Source organism: Pangasianodon hypophthalmus, chromosome 1, assembly GCF_027358585.1.
Source record: "Pangasianodon hypophthalmus isolate fPanHyp1 chromosome 1, fPanHyp1.pri, whole genome shotgun sequence".
Classification (NCBI taxonomy): domain Eukaryota; kingdom Metazoa; phylum Chordata; class Actinopteri; order Siluriformes; family Pangasiidae; genus Pangasianodon; species Pangasianodon hypophthalmus.
This window is the reverse complement of record NC_069710.1, coordinates 1,833,768-1,850,240: the sequence shown is the minus strand read 5'-3', so window position 1 is coordinate 1,850,240 and position 16,473 is coordinate 1,833,768. Positions and strand designations below refer to the sequence as shown.

At 38.8% G+C, this 16,473-nt stretch overlaps 1 protein-coding gene across 1 annotated transcript in view; it reads left to right on the top strand.

The window, feature by feature from the left end:
* The window catches only part of fhl3a (four and a half LIM domains 3a), a 29,667-nt gene extending 14,569 nt beyond the window's left edge, over nucleotides 1-15,098 (top strand). The window contains exons 2-6 of the mRNA XM_026914145.3: nucleotides 8,507-8,685; nucleotides 9,456-9,630; nucleotides 11,312-11,481; nucleotides 12,849-13,035; nucleotides 13,126-15,098. Of these exons, the coding sequence (XP_026769946.1) occupies nucleotides 8,530-8,685; nucleotides 9,456-9,630; nucleotides 11,312-11,481; nucleotides 12,849-13,035; nucleotides 13,126-13,277 (840 nt within the window). The 5' untranslated portion in view covers nucleotides 8,507-8,529 and the 3' untranslated portion in view covers nucleotides 13,278-15,098. The remainder of the gene's footprint in view (nucleotides 1-8,506; nucleotides 8,686-9,455; nucleotides 9,631-11,311; nucleotides 11,482-12,848; nucleotides 13,036-13,125) is intronic.
* The last annotated feature ends 1,375 nt before the right edge of the window (nucleotides 15,099-16,473 follow it).

Below are 16,473 nucleotides of genomic sequence, written 5' to 3'. Positions count from 1 at the left end.
AGGGTAACCATTGAGTCTACCCAGTGAGAGATTGTATTCTAATCATGAAATTCAAAGGTTGCTCAGTTTTCAAATTCCTAAATATTTACCCACTTAGCACACATATAGACTAATATAGACTACATATTTTATTGTATTTAGTGGTACACATTCAATACCCAGACAGTGATATACCCCTTTTATCAGCTAAGCAAATCCAAAACCACAAAAACAAATCCAGCATTTTCCATGGATGATCTTAATATCTCTTTCTTTATCTGATTTGCTGCATTTTTGTGTGTCATTCTAAAATCCCTGTAATACCTGAACCTTACCACCCAATAAGGGAGTGTAATGTCTCCTCCAGGACACACAAGTAGCTTAACTAACACCTACTAGGAGGCTTTTAATACACTTTGTTTCACTCTGGTCTGATTGTATAGCGCACTCAACCTTGTCAGAGCAAAGTTAGTCTATATCATTTTCTTAGTATTTTGAAGGTGTACAGAGTATTTACATTTATATTCAGTCATCTGGTAGAAGTGTTTATTTAGCGCGACTTAGAAAAATGCAAACGACAAAAGGTGCAATGATACAAAGTGTTCTGAAGAAGTCATAAAACTAGACATTAATACTGGATTATAGTTAAGTGCTAGAGTGCTACAGAGGTCTGATTAGTTACAAAGAATTACAAAGAATTACAAGGAAAATACCAGACACAGGACGGTTCTGGTTGGAGGACCTTCCCTCAGGACCAGCGGTGGTTAGAGATTGGAGTAAGTGTTTGATGTGCATGGACGATACAGGCTCAGAAATAGGCAGAGGGAAGGAGAGATTCATTCCAGGCCGTATTTGTTAAAGAAGGAGTACCAGTGTCTCCATGAAATGAGATCTTACAGATCTCCCATAGCCTGGAGATCTATGACTTGCTGCAACACTGTTTAAGCCTGCGGTTTGCTTGGACTGTATAAGGCACTATACATTTACACCTTTGTGCTTGTTGAAAGCCAGGAAAATGACAAATTACATGGCTGTCAATGACGGCCCACATGGCAAGTACTCATTATGGTTCCTTGATGTTTACGACATTTACCTCCAGTAGAGTGCCCAGTGCCACCCCCAGTAGCAATAAGCTGTCTTTTAGAGCTCAGGGGAATGACAGGTTAGACCTTGTGTATGTCTGTTACTCTGCCCAGCCCTGACCCCACAAACACACAATAGCAGAGTCAACTCTGATATCAGGCTGCACAGTTGGCTGTTAAGCCAGAAAATGGCTGCTGCTGTTATTTGTCAGCAAAGCTAATAAAGACCCTGTTATTATTCTCTTAACTCCATAAAGAGAGTTGGTAATGCTCATGGGGTTTAGCAGGTATATATTAAAATTATTTTATATCACAGCACTGTTGAATTCTGAATTCAGATTTGTTAACTTACACAGGGACTTGTATGGCAGACATGCCACATAAACAGACTAAAAAGGTGTGTGAAGTTGTTCATGGAGTAGGTGAAGTTTTCTGTGAGGAGATGTTTATTCAGCATGTTCGAAAGGAGTGTCAGTGCTTTGTATCAGTCTGAGGCTGTTCCTTTAAGTTTTCTGACCCAGGAAAATCTTCAAGACAGAGGGTTTAGCAGTTTCTTGGTAACATGACAAGCTGTATTTTTATAGCTGAATCTTATTAACTTCAGGAGAGAAAAAAACGGCTAGTGAGGGAATGGCTATTCATAGCTGTTATAATGTAAGTGATAACAGGAACTAACTTGTTTTGTAAACATTCCACAATATTAAATGTAATTATAAACAGATAAGCACATAAGAGGTGCTTTAATAAATACACATTTGTTGGTAAATTACTGTGGTATAATCACTCTGTAACTGATTAGTTTCTTATTACAGCATACCTTGTCATGTTTAATTTCTTACCTATACTCACCAGCCACTTTAATAGGAACACCTATACCCCTGCTCTTTCATGCAATTATCCAATCAGCCAGTCAGGTGCCAACAGCAAAATGCATAAAATCATGCAGATGCATGATCAACAACAATGGGGTTGGGGAAAAATGGGATCTCAGTGACTCAGAAACTGGTGCTCCCCTGGGTTGCACAACAGTCTCTAGCGTTTATGCAGAATGGTGAGAGAAACAAAAACGCATTCAGTTAGCGGGAGTTCTGTGGGTGGAAACGCCTTGTTGATCAGAGAGGTCAGAGGAGAATGACCAGACTGCTTCTAACTGATGGGAAGGCTACAAATATCCCAATGAATCACTCTTTACAAGTAAAAGTATCCCAAGTAACCATGCTTTACAACCGTAGTGAGCAGAAAAGCATCTCAGAATGCACATGGTGAACGTTGAGGTGGATGGGCTACAACAGCAGAAGACCACATCAGGTTCCACTCCTGTCAGCCGAGGACACGAATCTGATGCTACAGTGGCTTACCACAACTGGACTGTTGAAGATTAGAAATAGACCAGGCACTGTTGACATTAAAGATGGTCAGCTGAAGATGGTCATAACAGTTTTAGAGTCCAGATGCTGTCAAGTGCCTCTCAAGTTAGATTAGTACTAATAGTAGTAATAAGTCATTGGAATTGAGGGGAGATGTAGTGACATCAATTCATCAGTTATACTAGAGGACACATTTTCAAGTGATGTCCATATTGCCTACTTTCAGTGTCTTTTGTATTTTTTTTTCTTTCAGCAATATTTTAAACGTAGTCTGTAAACGTACTATTTTCTCCTTTATACTTTAAACTATTTACACTTTAGATAGAAGGGGAAATTTAGTTAAATTCTGTACACCTCTGTGAAGAGGGGTTTAGCAAACAGGTTGTTGATGTCCTTGTGTGAAAGAAAAATGTGGAAGACGTCAGCTATAGGTCAAAGTCGAAGAAATTGTTTACTAACACTGTTCAAACCCAAACTCTGTGTGGATTTTGAAGAGTAAACAACAAGGACCAGGCGGCTTTGTTTCCATGCATGGCCATGATGTGGCCTCGCAAGTATGATCCAAGGACAGCACAAATTCCATGGCCTGGAGTTTACTCTCTGACTACTTTATTAAAACAAAAGAGCTTTCTGTCTGTTTCCTCACAGTGCTTTGGTAGAAGTGATGTTTAAATAGACTAGTGTGAATGTTTAAATTTTAGGCTATCTGCCTTTTCTGCACAGTTGCCTCCTCACTTCCTCTGATAAGAGTCATTCTCTCCCTCACTTTCCTCTCTGTTTCTCCTGTTTTGCCTTATCTGATAGAGTGAAAGCCAAAGCCAGAGGCAATGGCAAGCGCACATGCACAGTCTCTTGAATACACTTTTCTTTCTGTATTTCAGTGATAACGTCTCTAGTACTTCAGAAAAACAACAAGGGAGGCAGACAATCTCCTGATCTTGTCTGCATTTTGTCATCCCTTTTACTTTCACATCTAAGAGTTACTGCTCAGTTTATATGATCTCAGAAAAGGAATCATTTAGCATAAATAAGGGGATCAAAAATAGATTAAAAATAAGGGGACCACATTGTATAGTATTGTGGAGAGCACACTTTTAGTGCAGTGATATACAAATACTTAAGCATTTCAAACATTTAATAAACACCAAAATATTCACCTAGGATGTTTAGGGCTCTCTGGTGTACAAAACCATCCATCCATTTTCCATACTGCAGGGGAGCCTGGAGCCTATCCCAGGCGACTCGGGGCACCCTGATCAGAGTGCCAACCCATCACAGGGCACAATCGGGCACACTCAGACACTCATTCTCACACTATAATTTGGAAATGCCAATCAGCATACAATGCATGTCTCTGGACTGGGAGAGGAAACCAGAGTACCCAGAGGAAACCCCCAAAGCACAGGGAGAATATGCAAGCTCTCCGCACATGGAGCGGAGGCGGGATTTGAACCCCCAACCCTGGCAGCGCGAGGCAACAGCGCCAACTGCTAAGCCACCATGTCCCCCTTCTTATTAGCATTAAAAAGAGTGGGCATCACTTTTGATAATTTATGCCACAAGTTTATTTTAGCATTTAATTCCAAACTATATAATAATGTGAATCATCTTTATATCAACAAACACTAGCTTGTTGATTTAATTAGATTCATTAGATCATTTATTAATTTCATTCACATTTCCATTTTGCATTTTCATTATTATGTTATTTTCAGGTTACGTTATTTTAAATGATGTACACTGTTCTGTTGTGCTGTATTTTCTCCTTTTTATAAATCAGACTTGTAGCTTTGGATTGTCTGGCTGTTTTCCAGTGAGCAGATTGATCATGCTGTGCTGGTGCGTGTCTCTCCACAGTGTTTGATTAAAAGCACGGTTTCTCCCAGCTCTCTTTCTATCTCTGCCTTTCTGTTTGGGCTTCTGTGATCATTGCTTTTTGCTTATCGTTGTAAGATAACTGAGAACTATATTTAAAAAAAGATAATAACACAGATATTTAAAATGTGAAATATATTCACAGTTATTATATTATATATTATATTAACAGTTCTGTAGTGTGTGTGTAAGATGCACGTAAAAGAAAAGCACACTATTTCCACACTCAGTTGGATGCTGATAGGTTAGCTTCACTTTCCATAGTTTCAGTGAAGCTAAAAGGGAAAGTAATGACTCATACAGAGAATATTCCTACCAGCTTTCTTCCTGGAATAGTTCTTTTCCACTATTGCAGCCACAGGGTTAAGCCTTCTTTTGTATATGTATATATTGTGATTAATTTAGTCTGTCCAGTAGACCACATACTGCCCGAGTGTTTTTACTTTCTGGGGAAAATTATCATAAAGACAATTGCTTTTGGTGAGGCAGTATTGTAACACCTTGAGTTTATTGGGTGATTTAGAAACTTAGGTGAAGTAGTGACAAGACTATTACTGCATATCAGTCCTACCATACATGCATACAACTGTGTCAATAAGTTTGGGGGATGTGCAGCTATCCTTAGTGATGTGGTAGACCATGGTTTCCTATTACCGAATGAAAGACTTGTCCAACTCAATCCTTGTTGGCTCCAGGAACAGGAAGAGCCCGGGTCTGTTTCCCAGGGAGAAGCATAACTAGCTTGTTTAAAGTGAACCAGAGCGTGATCTGAGTTTGGTCAGGAGATTAGTGCTGTTTTCTGTGGGACTAACATGCTCCCCTCCAGAGTGGCTTGCAAAACATGCTGTAGTAGCCTTCCTTCTTCACGTATCTCACATGCTTGTCCATCATATTGACACTGGACTAGAGTGTGGCAGAATAGTCTCTGTAAGTTTAGAAATGGAATCACTAATATCAGTATGATTTTTTTCTTGATAGTGGTTCAGGCAGAGCAGTATTATATGTATTTTTGGTTAGTTTTTATCCTAAAGAACTTCCAGTCTACAGTTGTTGATCACAGTTTTTGCACAGTAAGTTAAACATCCTGAACATTTAGGCACTGATTTATGGAGTATTTTGGTTTTCAAGCACAAGCTGATCCATCATAGTCACAAGTTCATCTCTTTGGAGCAAGTGCAGTTCCTGCAATCTTAAACAAAATTCCCAGAGGGTTTAAGATGGGGTAATGGAGTAATGTTAGCTACCATTTCTAATTTTTTTGTAATCTAAGAATATACCTCAGAATCCATTCCGGATGCTTTGGCATGAAATATGTGGTGTTTATAAATTGCCATGCTAACATGAAAAAAGAAAGAAGTGTCTTAATTTCTCTTCCCTTCCACTATAGTCTACCATTGTGCTTTCATAAAAAGGCATTAATCAGCTTGCTGTGATGAAAATGCGATGTGACACAGAGGTTTAAGGTTTTGGGTAAGGGTTTAGCAAACCACCGTGAAAGATTTCTACATGACCTCAACAACGGTTCTCCCACAAGAGAAGGTAAAGAAGCATGAAGATTTTCTACACTATAGTTTTTAAGAGTAATTATAATATGAACATGGCCAGCCAGTAAGTATTGCTCTGCTGCTTTGGTAAGAAGCGTTCTCAGTCACAGTCTCACTCCCTCCACTTAGCTTTTAACCAAAGCCAGCCTGCGTCTTTTAAGAGCAGGCAGAGTGGTTACTTCACATTCCCAGCTTCTGGGTTCAATCATGTTTTGACCCAGGGTCAATGATGACATCATCTTCTTCTTTCTGAGAACCAAGTCTTGAGCTGCCCTGGGTTCATTTCTCATGTCCAAACTGTCCACTCATTTGTGTGCTTCTTGTTGCCTTGCTCCATTTGTACAATATTTTAAGTACTTGCCAATTGCCATAGTGCAGTAATAACAATCCCCACCCTTGACAAAACAGTATCTGTATATCAGGTTTTGGAATCAGCAGGCCCATAGCTCCAGTGTGTACTTGTGGATGGAAGTTATTATATCTTAAGCCTAGTTGTCCCCTAAGGCCATAAATATACTTGCAGTTGGAATGTAGAGTTTGTAGAGCATGCATTCATCCTGAACACCAGTAATTAAGAGCACAATATAAATTTACTTACGCTATCTATAAAATTGCAAAAAAGGCAAAAGATACTCCCCGTATGCATTAGGTCATTTATTTACAGTCATTTATAACACTTCATCCCTCTGTTCTTACAGATTGACATTTCCTGTTTCTCATCCATGCAAGTTTAACCAGTACATAAGACTGGCTCACAAGATCAGACAGTATCAAAGCTCAAGGTAACCACATTAGCGGCACAACGTTGAGTCATGATCAGAGTTCCAGATGGCTGTTTGGTTGAATCCCAGGTGCAGCCCAGCTGCTGAGAAACTGTCTCTGATCTCATCAGTGATTCCACTCGTACCAACAGTTATTATAATGGCTGAGACACCGAGAAACTGATGGCACTCACTTTTGTACATGCATAAAAAGAAAATGTTTTAAGTCTTGATTTAAAACTGTAACCATGGTCACAGACGTAATGTCCAGCAGTAAGCTATTGCACTGCCTTGGGGCAGCGACTGTAATGGCACAGTTTCCCTTGAGGTTTAGCCGGGGCTGTGGAATAGCTACATTCTGTGGCTAAACATGTTAACTTATTAACACCTATATACAAGGCATTACAGTTGAGACAAGATGAAATAAAAGCATGTATACACTGAAAAAAAATTAGTAGTAATTTTTTTTATTTGGCCACAATTTGCTTTGCTCCCGTCAGGGGACGCCACAGTGGATCATTGGTCCACGTATTTGATTTTGGCATAGTTTTTCCTGATGCAACCCTCCCCAATTTTATCCAGGCTTGGGACCGGCACTGAGAGCGCACTGTAGCATGAAACCCCAGTGGCTGGGGTCGGTTCCCTGGCTAATCGAACCCGGGCCGCAGCGGTGAGAGCACTGTGGCCTAACCACTAGTCCTCCTGGAACCAAAACTTAAAGAATTTAAGTAATTCTAATAATTTACTTTTTTGCTGAATTGCTGAATCATTTTTCAAAGCTATTAGCTATGTATAAGCTGGTTAAAATGGTTTGATTTTAGCGAAGAGTGTAACAACCTGAAAGGCCCCACAGCTTTTCATTAGTAGATTTTTAATGATGTAAGGCAAAGGCGGCCTCAGGCTATGGTGCTCAACACTAATGTGCCCTAATTTATGGGTCACCGTAGTGTGAAGGAGCTTTTAAAGCACCTCTTTTGAAAGAGTAAGTGGTGTCATAGTAGTAAAAAAGCATGTCAGCTGATTGTTTATTAATCTTAGGGATACCCTTTTTATCTGAATTACCCAGACACACACTCATTTTGTCATCTGAGAAGAGACAAGAGGAAACAGAGAAGCTGTGTTGGCTTCCTTTTATCCTCTAGTTAGTGATTACATGATCCCTGAGGTCTTGTGTAAGACAGGCAGTGCAAACAGACTGTAAGGACCGCTCCTTTATTTCATTTGTGGCTGTGATTATCATCATTACTGGGTGGTAGAAAATAGACAACCTTGCCCAAGGAGCATATTATTTCACATACAGCTCTCCATCAGCTTTTTTGTGATATTTTGGTAACCTGATCCTGTTAATACAAGGCTGTAACAATATTAGTTTGTGATAAGGTCATGTTAGTTTATGGTTTGTGGTGTGAAAATAGGTGTAAATGTGTGGTATGTATGTTTTATGTAAAAAGTCTTTGTCTGTATACTTCCTACTCATCTGCTCATCTTCTATATACAGTAGGTGGTCTGTGCATCACTGCCTAAATGCTTTTCTCTAAATATTTACACATGCGGAAAGGAATTGTTTGTACCTTCAGCAGCCGGGTACTAATTTTCTTATCATTCTACTGTGGAAATATTCAGCTGTTTTGTTTTTTACAACTATTTTATTCAAAACTTCATGCAAAAGTTAGTGATGACGGTAAGGAAGGGAGATTTTATAGAGTTACTGAGTGTCAGTTCCTTTTGACAGCAGCTCTCTCTGTATACCTGGCCTTCTATCACAGAGTTATAAAAGTTAATGGGCATTATGTGCAAAGTCAAATGGGGGAGAGCTCTTTCTCTCCTTCCCACCTGCTCCATTACACATATATTGTAAACAGCTCAACCTTGTTTATCTGTGTGTCTATATTTTACAGAGACTGACATTGACCAGGGAAACATGAGTGAGCGATTTGATTGCGACAACTGCAAAGAATCCCTGTACGGAAGGAAATACATCCAGGCAGAGGAGAATCCATACTGCATCCCCTGCTACGACAGCCTGTTTGCCAACACCTGCGATGAGTGCAAGGAGCTGATAGGCCATGACGCAAGGGTGGGTTTTCAACAACAAATTGAAAATTACTGTTTTGTACCTCCAAAGGAGGCCCCTATAATTAACAGAGACTCCGCAACATCAGACAGTTTCTTTGAGCTAGAATAGATCACAGCTATCTATTATAATTAGCTTTTTTTTCCCCAATAACCTCAGTCAAAACAGTAATGATTAAAACAGTAATGATTAAAACATTAGGCAGCATTTCCATGACCAAAATGAACTGCGTAATCCCCTTGAACCAATTTACCTACAGGTTTAATCCCTTTTAAATGAAAAGAGCATCTGCCAAAGCAGATCGTTTAGTGCATAGTAAGCATTAGTCAGGAAATGATTCTAAAGTCATGGAGGAAATTGAAATCTGGAGATTTGGACTTACACTGAACAGGCTGATAAGTTAATGACACTGAGGGACAGGAGGCAATAAACTATATTTGTCTTTATAGTACATTCCTGTCTGTTTGCATATTTTTTACACATGCATAGACCAGGTGCAATAAAATCATCCATGTGCTGCTGATTTGCACATTATCTCTGGAAAATTTTAATGTCATTGGAAATGTCTTTAGTTAGATAATAATCTGCTATTGTTAGCCTCTTAGAAAAAAACACATTTGTTAACCAGTTTTGTGCAAATTTCAGTACGCTTGTATGTCAATAATTTTCACCCACGGAACATTACAACACATGAAACATATGACACATAATTTGAATATTATCATCACCCAATTCATGTGTGTGTTTGTGTGTGTGTGCATGTTTGTGTGCAGGAGCTGTTCTATGAAGATAGGCACTACCATGAGCACTGCTTCCGCTGTTTCCGCTGTGACCGCTCATTGGCTGATGAGCCCTTCACCAGCCAGGATGATGCTTTGCTCTGCAACGACTGTTACTGCAACGAATTCTCTTCCAAATGTGTCGCTTGTGACAAGACTGTCATGCCTGGTAAGAACCCATCAAGCACTTAGTCTGTACATGAGTCAGATCTTTTGTTTGTGTCAGCCAGATCTACTCAGGCAGTGCAGACTTTTCCTTAATAATAATATTAAGAAGAAGAAGAAGAAGAAGGGGCAGCACAGTGGTGCAGCAGTTAGCATTGCCACCTCACAACTCCAGGGTCCCTGGTATAATCCTGAGCTCTATCTCTGTGGAGTTTCACATGTTCTACTCATGTTTGTGTGGCTTTTCTCCGGGTTCTCCGGGGTTCTTCCCACACTCCAAAAACATCCTAGTATGTGAATTGCCTACTCTAAATTACCACTTTTGAATGTGTGTGAACATGGTGCCCTTCGATAGACTGCTATCTCTGGGTGGAGCGGAACAGAAGATGAATAATAATAATAATCTCAAGATGAAAGATAATAATAAAAATCTCATCATCGTCGTCATCATCGTTTATCTGCATAGCACTTTTCAGTAACCCAGGGACAAGGAGTACAAACCTTAAAAACCCTGAGTTTACGAGTATAAATGCATAATCCTCTGTTTAGGGGAGGCAGCCATTCATGAGCAGGGTGATGCAGGTAAAATCACAAACAAGAGCTGTTGGCTAAGGAAAAAATTGCAAGTAGGAGGAAGAGATGGAAAAGATCCAGTTCTAGAAAGAGAGACAAAAATTTAAGCAGTCAGCATAAAGGCAAAATATGACAGTAATTGCCAGTGTGCCGATCTTGCTGTCTCTCAGCCAAATCTTTGTGCATGGCAGTCTGCCAAACATCTGATGAGAGAAGGAGATAAGCCTGTAAGCTATTTCATCAAGGCTGTATCATCCAGGAAAAAGAGTAATAAAATAGGAAAAGGTTCCATGAGTAAATAAGGGTTTTGTTTTCTCGTTAATAAAAAAGAATTCTGTAGTTTTCTATGTTATGACCTTTTTCTAATTTCCAAAACACACAAAACAGGTCATTCAGTTTTGTGCAATTCTGTAGTAATAGTCTAGAATGTAAACATATAAAGACATTACTTTGTTCCAACAGAGCAAAACTTGTTTCATGCATCTTACACCAAGGCTTTCATTTTGCAGAAAGACACATAGTTAGTGGTCAGGATCTCTGTCTGTGATGTGGGAAAAGCAAGTCAGAAACAATACTCTCTATGTTACAGAAATTCACTTAAACACACATTGCATACCAAAGCGTATTCACTTTTCTCAGATTAATTTCACCCCATGGGTTCTTGACTGAAAATGACTCCTTCTGTACTCTTCCCACCGAGTCAAAAGCCATGTTCCAGCTGAATATTTCTTCAAAAAAGCCTGGAGGATTATGTCCTCTATCTTCCCTTTGCAGAGAAAAGCTATACTGAGCTCTTTCATATGGCCTTGCTGAAGAAACCCTCAGCTGCCCTTTTCATCTGTAGAACCTGTGAACACCTAGCAGACTTTGAAGGTCACTTATTGAGCATAATATTATCAGGTCATTATACTGTCACTAGAAATCCTTGTTTTATCTTTTTTTTTATGTGATCACAGTGGAACTGCTTTTTGAAGAGCATTTGCTGCACTTGAAGCCCTGAGGAATGAGGCCATTTTGTTTAGATTAAAAGTATATTGGTGTATTGTAAGAGCCGCTTTCTTTGTGTGCAGATAATTAGAATAAACTCGCTGAACTCTTTCTTTCTGTCTCAGGTACTAGGAAGCTGGAGTATGCCGGCAACACATGGCACGAGGGTTGTTTCATTTGCAGCAGCTGTAAGCAGCCTATTGGCTCCAAGTCCTTTATCCCAGATAAGGATGATCACTACTGTGTTCCTTGCTATGAAAACAAGTTTGCCCCTCGCTGCACTCGATGCAAACAGGTTAGTATCAGTAAGTAGTTAGTAAAGCAGCACCCAGGCTTCAAGAATTTTTCCCATGCATTACTAATACCTAATCAACCCAAATTAAATTCCTCCTCAGGATTTCAGCTGTCACACACTGAGTTCCCTGGGATTCTGAGATGCTTAACAGCTTTCTAAAAATGTTCTAATGCCTTTTCTGAAAAGCAAGCCTGCTGTTATGTACATATGCTTAAGAGACTAATTTCCTTCACTGGTAGAATATATAGCATTGTCACATCACAGCTCTAGGGTCCCTGGTTCAATCCTGAGCTCTGGTAACATCCCATATTTCCGCATGGGTTTTTTCCAGGTTCTCAGATGTCGTCACACTTCTCAAAAACTTGCTGGTAGGTGGATTGGCAGCTATAAATTGCCCCTTGGTGTGAATGAGTGTATGAATGTGTGTATACATGGTGCTCTACCCATTCAGGGTGTATTGTCACCTCATGCCCAGTGTTCCCAGAATAGACTCTGAATTCACCACAGCTCTGACCCAGTCCCATACTCGAAAATGTCTCATAATTATACAGAATCTATTAAATAGGGTAACGTATTAAACACTGTCCTACAAACAAGACCTACTAAGCTGTATAAGGACATGCAGTATAGCTGATACTCTCTTGCACTGGAGTGTTTGTTTGTGTGTGCACATGACATCATTAGAGTAGACGCAGTACAAAAAACATTCATGTGAACAGACAAAAATGCAATAGTTAGATATGAGACTGGAAAAAGACGAATGCTGTTAGGACAAGTTTTGGGGAAGGAGCAGGGAGTAAGCATCTGTGAAAGAGTGAGTAGTGAAAAGTGGAGGCGCTCTCTCTATACCAAGTCACATCAACAGCAGATTGATACACTACCTTAAATTGCATTTACATTTTATTTTTTATCTTTTCTTATCACCACTATTATTTGTCATTTTTAAAAAATAAATTGTACATATAAGAGCAGCTTGTAAGAGCAGTTTTAATGAGGAATACACTTTAAGCTTACTCAAGTAAGTCTGTAAAAACAGAGATGTAATTTTACCATGAAACTTTCAGCTCTGTGTTTCCACCACTTTATTTCAGTGGCTGAATATCACAGGGCATGAACTGTATGTAGTGCACTACATAAGGTGTACAAAGCAATTATGTTATACCTCAGGTAGTGCACAAGAAACACAGATCTAATATTTTTAAACTTAAAAATGTAAATCAACATAATGTAACAATTTCGAACTGTTTGTTGAGGAGGGGGTCCAAACAGTATTTGCTCTGCAGAAATTTGGTCCCATGCCAAATATAATTTATGAGTCCTTTTATACAAAATCTTATTTAAACTGTCTGTTTGTCTGTCTGTTTTAGGTCTTGGCCAAAGGGGGTGTGACCTACCGCGATGAGCCGTGGCATAAGGAGTGCTTTTTGTGTGCAGGCTGTAAAGTGCAGCTAGCTGGCCAGCACTTCACCTCCCGAGACGACCGCCCCTACTGTCTTAAGTGTTTTGGAAACCTCTATGCTAAGAAGTGTGAGGCCTGTAGCAAACCAATCACAGGTACATCAGAGTAAATATACATCCTTATGATGGAATGATTATATATGTTTTTGTTGTGACTGCTTGGCTCATGCATGTGTGTGTTCTCAGGTTTTGGTGGAGGGAAGTACATTTCATTCGAGGAGCGGCAATGGCACCAGTCTTGCTTCACCTGCACCCGGTGTTCTGTGTCACTTGTAGGAGCTGGTTTCTTTCCTGAGAGGGATGAGATCCTGTGCCGTGAATGCAACAGCAATCTATAGAGCCTCTCTCCATTTTACCAATCACACACACACACACACACACGTGTACGTACATGCATGTCTCCATGCTTACAGACTCACAGAGTCCATGGAGTTTTCACAAATACTGAAATACTGATTGGCTCAGCAAAAGCTGTGGTGATTACAATATCCTCATTTGATATTCAGTCAGGGTGGTTTTCTTAAACACACACAAAACATTTTGGCAGATAAGGTGTAAGTCAAAGATAAGTTTGTTTGTCTAAGAATTTCCTTGTTTGCCAAAGAGGTACAATGCAAGATCATACTTGTTAGAAATCAGTCTTAGAATTGTGCCTTACTAGTTAGCATTGCTTACCCCTTGTGCTTTCACTTTATGTAACTTTATGCCATCATTGTAGGTCTTTTTAACCTCAAAGCAGAGAACACAGTCTCATCTCAGAGTGCTACGTGTCTCACTCTGCATTCATCAAACTGCAGATTCCTTAGCTGCACTGCTTACTTTGTTGGGATGGAAAGCAGTCCATCATTTTTTCCATTCAGCAACAGTAGTGCTTAAGCAATGCTTTAGATAAACCACCAGAGCTCTCTCATCCTAGGACTACAAACAAGGGATGTAGTAATTATTATAGAGACATAATCCATCCATTCTTTATTTGTCCTGGTTCAGGAGAACTACTCTCTGACCATTAAGAGAGAGTTAATAATGAGTAGTTAGAGTATATGATTACAACCTATAAAACACCTCAGACCAATTCCTCCATAAACATCGAAGTGCTCTGTGGCCAGATACGTTCATTTCCCAAAAAAGACTTAATTTTGTTGTATTGGACTAAATTATTGGCCAGGAGAACACATATTTGGCAAGACATTGTATCTGAAAGTTATGATCCAAGGCTGGTTAAGTTGATAAAATGTTGGTGTGACTAATTTGAGGTTTGTAGTATTTAAGCACTTTTGATGTGTTTCTTCATCGGTTTTGTTCCTGAGCATATTGTATGTCAAAATGCATTAATGGGTTGTTCCAAATAAATGTATGTATGTATGTATGTATGTATATCACACCAAAAAGTAACTCTTACAGAAAAAGTGTGATGTGTTTTACAGAAAACATTCATGCATTTGCACTAACGCTTGAATTAAGCATATCTTGTGCACAGACTAATAATAAATGAAAAGACACCGCATGCATACACTGCATTTAAACTGAATACAAACCACTGTTTGCTATTTCTCAATTCTTTGTGTAATTTTTGGCCTACTATACACATGCGCAATACTTCCTTGTTTTTCTTTCATCTTTTGTATACTATGTGATTTTTTTTTATACTTCTGTTAGGCTCACATTTGTTGAGAGTAAATGACTGGGCAAGTCCCATGAAAATGTATGTTGCAATATGAATATGTCAGCAGAATGGTATGCATGTTGTTCTCATGATTTTTTAAAAAATTTCCTTTCCAGTCTTTATCGTTTATTGCTTTGTTACTGAAGATAATATTACTAATTTCACCATAAAATATTTCTAAATGTATGTATTCACTTTGAGCTTTGATGCTGGCTAGTCAGAGTTAGCTAATGCTTTTTCATTGTTTATAGAAATATGTAATACAGACATTTAGATTGGAAAAGTGGTTTAAAAAAGATTCCGTCTGATCTAAGTGTTGATGTTATTTGTTAATAAATATTTTATAAATTAATCCAATTTTGGTATCATTTTCTCTGTGAAAATATTAGCAGAAAGAGTCCTTATCAAATTCTGATCAAATCTGTAACACAGTGGGTTTATTTGATTTGAGAGAATTTAATGACATTGTAAATAAATTCTGTAGCTTTAAAGGTGACTTTCTTAACCCTCTGCATGCATACACTGTATAAAAAAATGTACATGATAGTATAATCAAGGGTACCTTTAGTATGTATTAGGTGTGTAACATAATTCCACGAACTCTATCTGTTTAGTGATCCAAATATTCATATCTGTGTCTGTATTGAGATTTAAACCTGAAGTGGGTGTGTTTTTTCCCCTGCTTTTTTATGTAGATATGACTGCTGTTTGTTTTTTAATCCCACTCACGCAGTTATTTTGTTTGTACCTGCCTATTATTTTTTCCCAACTAAATAAATGTCTATACAAACTAGTAGCCTAATTTAAACCACTGCATCCCTGACCAGGAAGTTACTACCGAATGAATGAATGCTGTAAATGCATCATTCACGTTCACCTTAATCAATATATTCTTTCTTTGTCCCATGAGCTTCATATTTCACAGCTGTCTCATGCCCATGAGTTTCTTATCTGATCACACCCACATGAAAATAAAAACCTTCTTCTTGTGTAATTGTTTTACTTTGCCCCACGCAATTCCCAGTCCCAATGCACACCTCTAGTCTCAACCAGATGCCCTGCAAACCTTATCTGTCGATTAAAAAAAGAACAGGAATAGTGTTCTTCCTGTCATTATATGTATTTGTATCTACTCCTAATATGCCTCATTTCATGAAGATGATAAGGTGCATCGTTAATGTTAATGTAATTGTTAATGGAAAATATCTTCAGGGATGTGGGTCCCCAGGATTGGGGTTGTACAACAGAAGTTTAGTTAAAGGAGTTTTAAAGCTACACTATGTTTATTTCTCATGTGAAAGATGCATACTAAATGTGCAAAAGATAAACCCCAGTGAGAAGGAAAAAGTACAAATCTGCACTTTTTTAATGAGTGAATTCAGTGGCCTTGTTTGTGAAATTTGTTTTAATGTGCTAAAATGCAATCTGAACATTTTACTATAACAACATAAACTCATCAACTAACATTTCCCATCCTCCACCAAAACTCCAAGGACTACAACCATGAACTACAAGGCTTATCACCTGTTCTGTCACACCCCCTGTTGTCCTGCTGTCACTCCCTGGACTAATCACACACCTGTTCCCAGTTACATGTTCACTACAAATACACAGCACAAACCTCAGCTCATTCCAGCACATCGCTCCTAGCAAATGGTTAGCGAAGTTACCAAGCTGGTACTATGAAATTCACAGTACTCTGCTTTTGGTCCTGCTGATTTTCTTTACCAAGCTTTCTTTGTCTATTCCAGTCTGTTTGTTGATCACTTGAACCATTACCTATTTATGACACTGATTTTGTCTTTGCCCTTTTAAATAGCTTACCCAACTTAAGTAGCTGGCTCATTAGCAAATTCTATTTTGATTTTTTT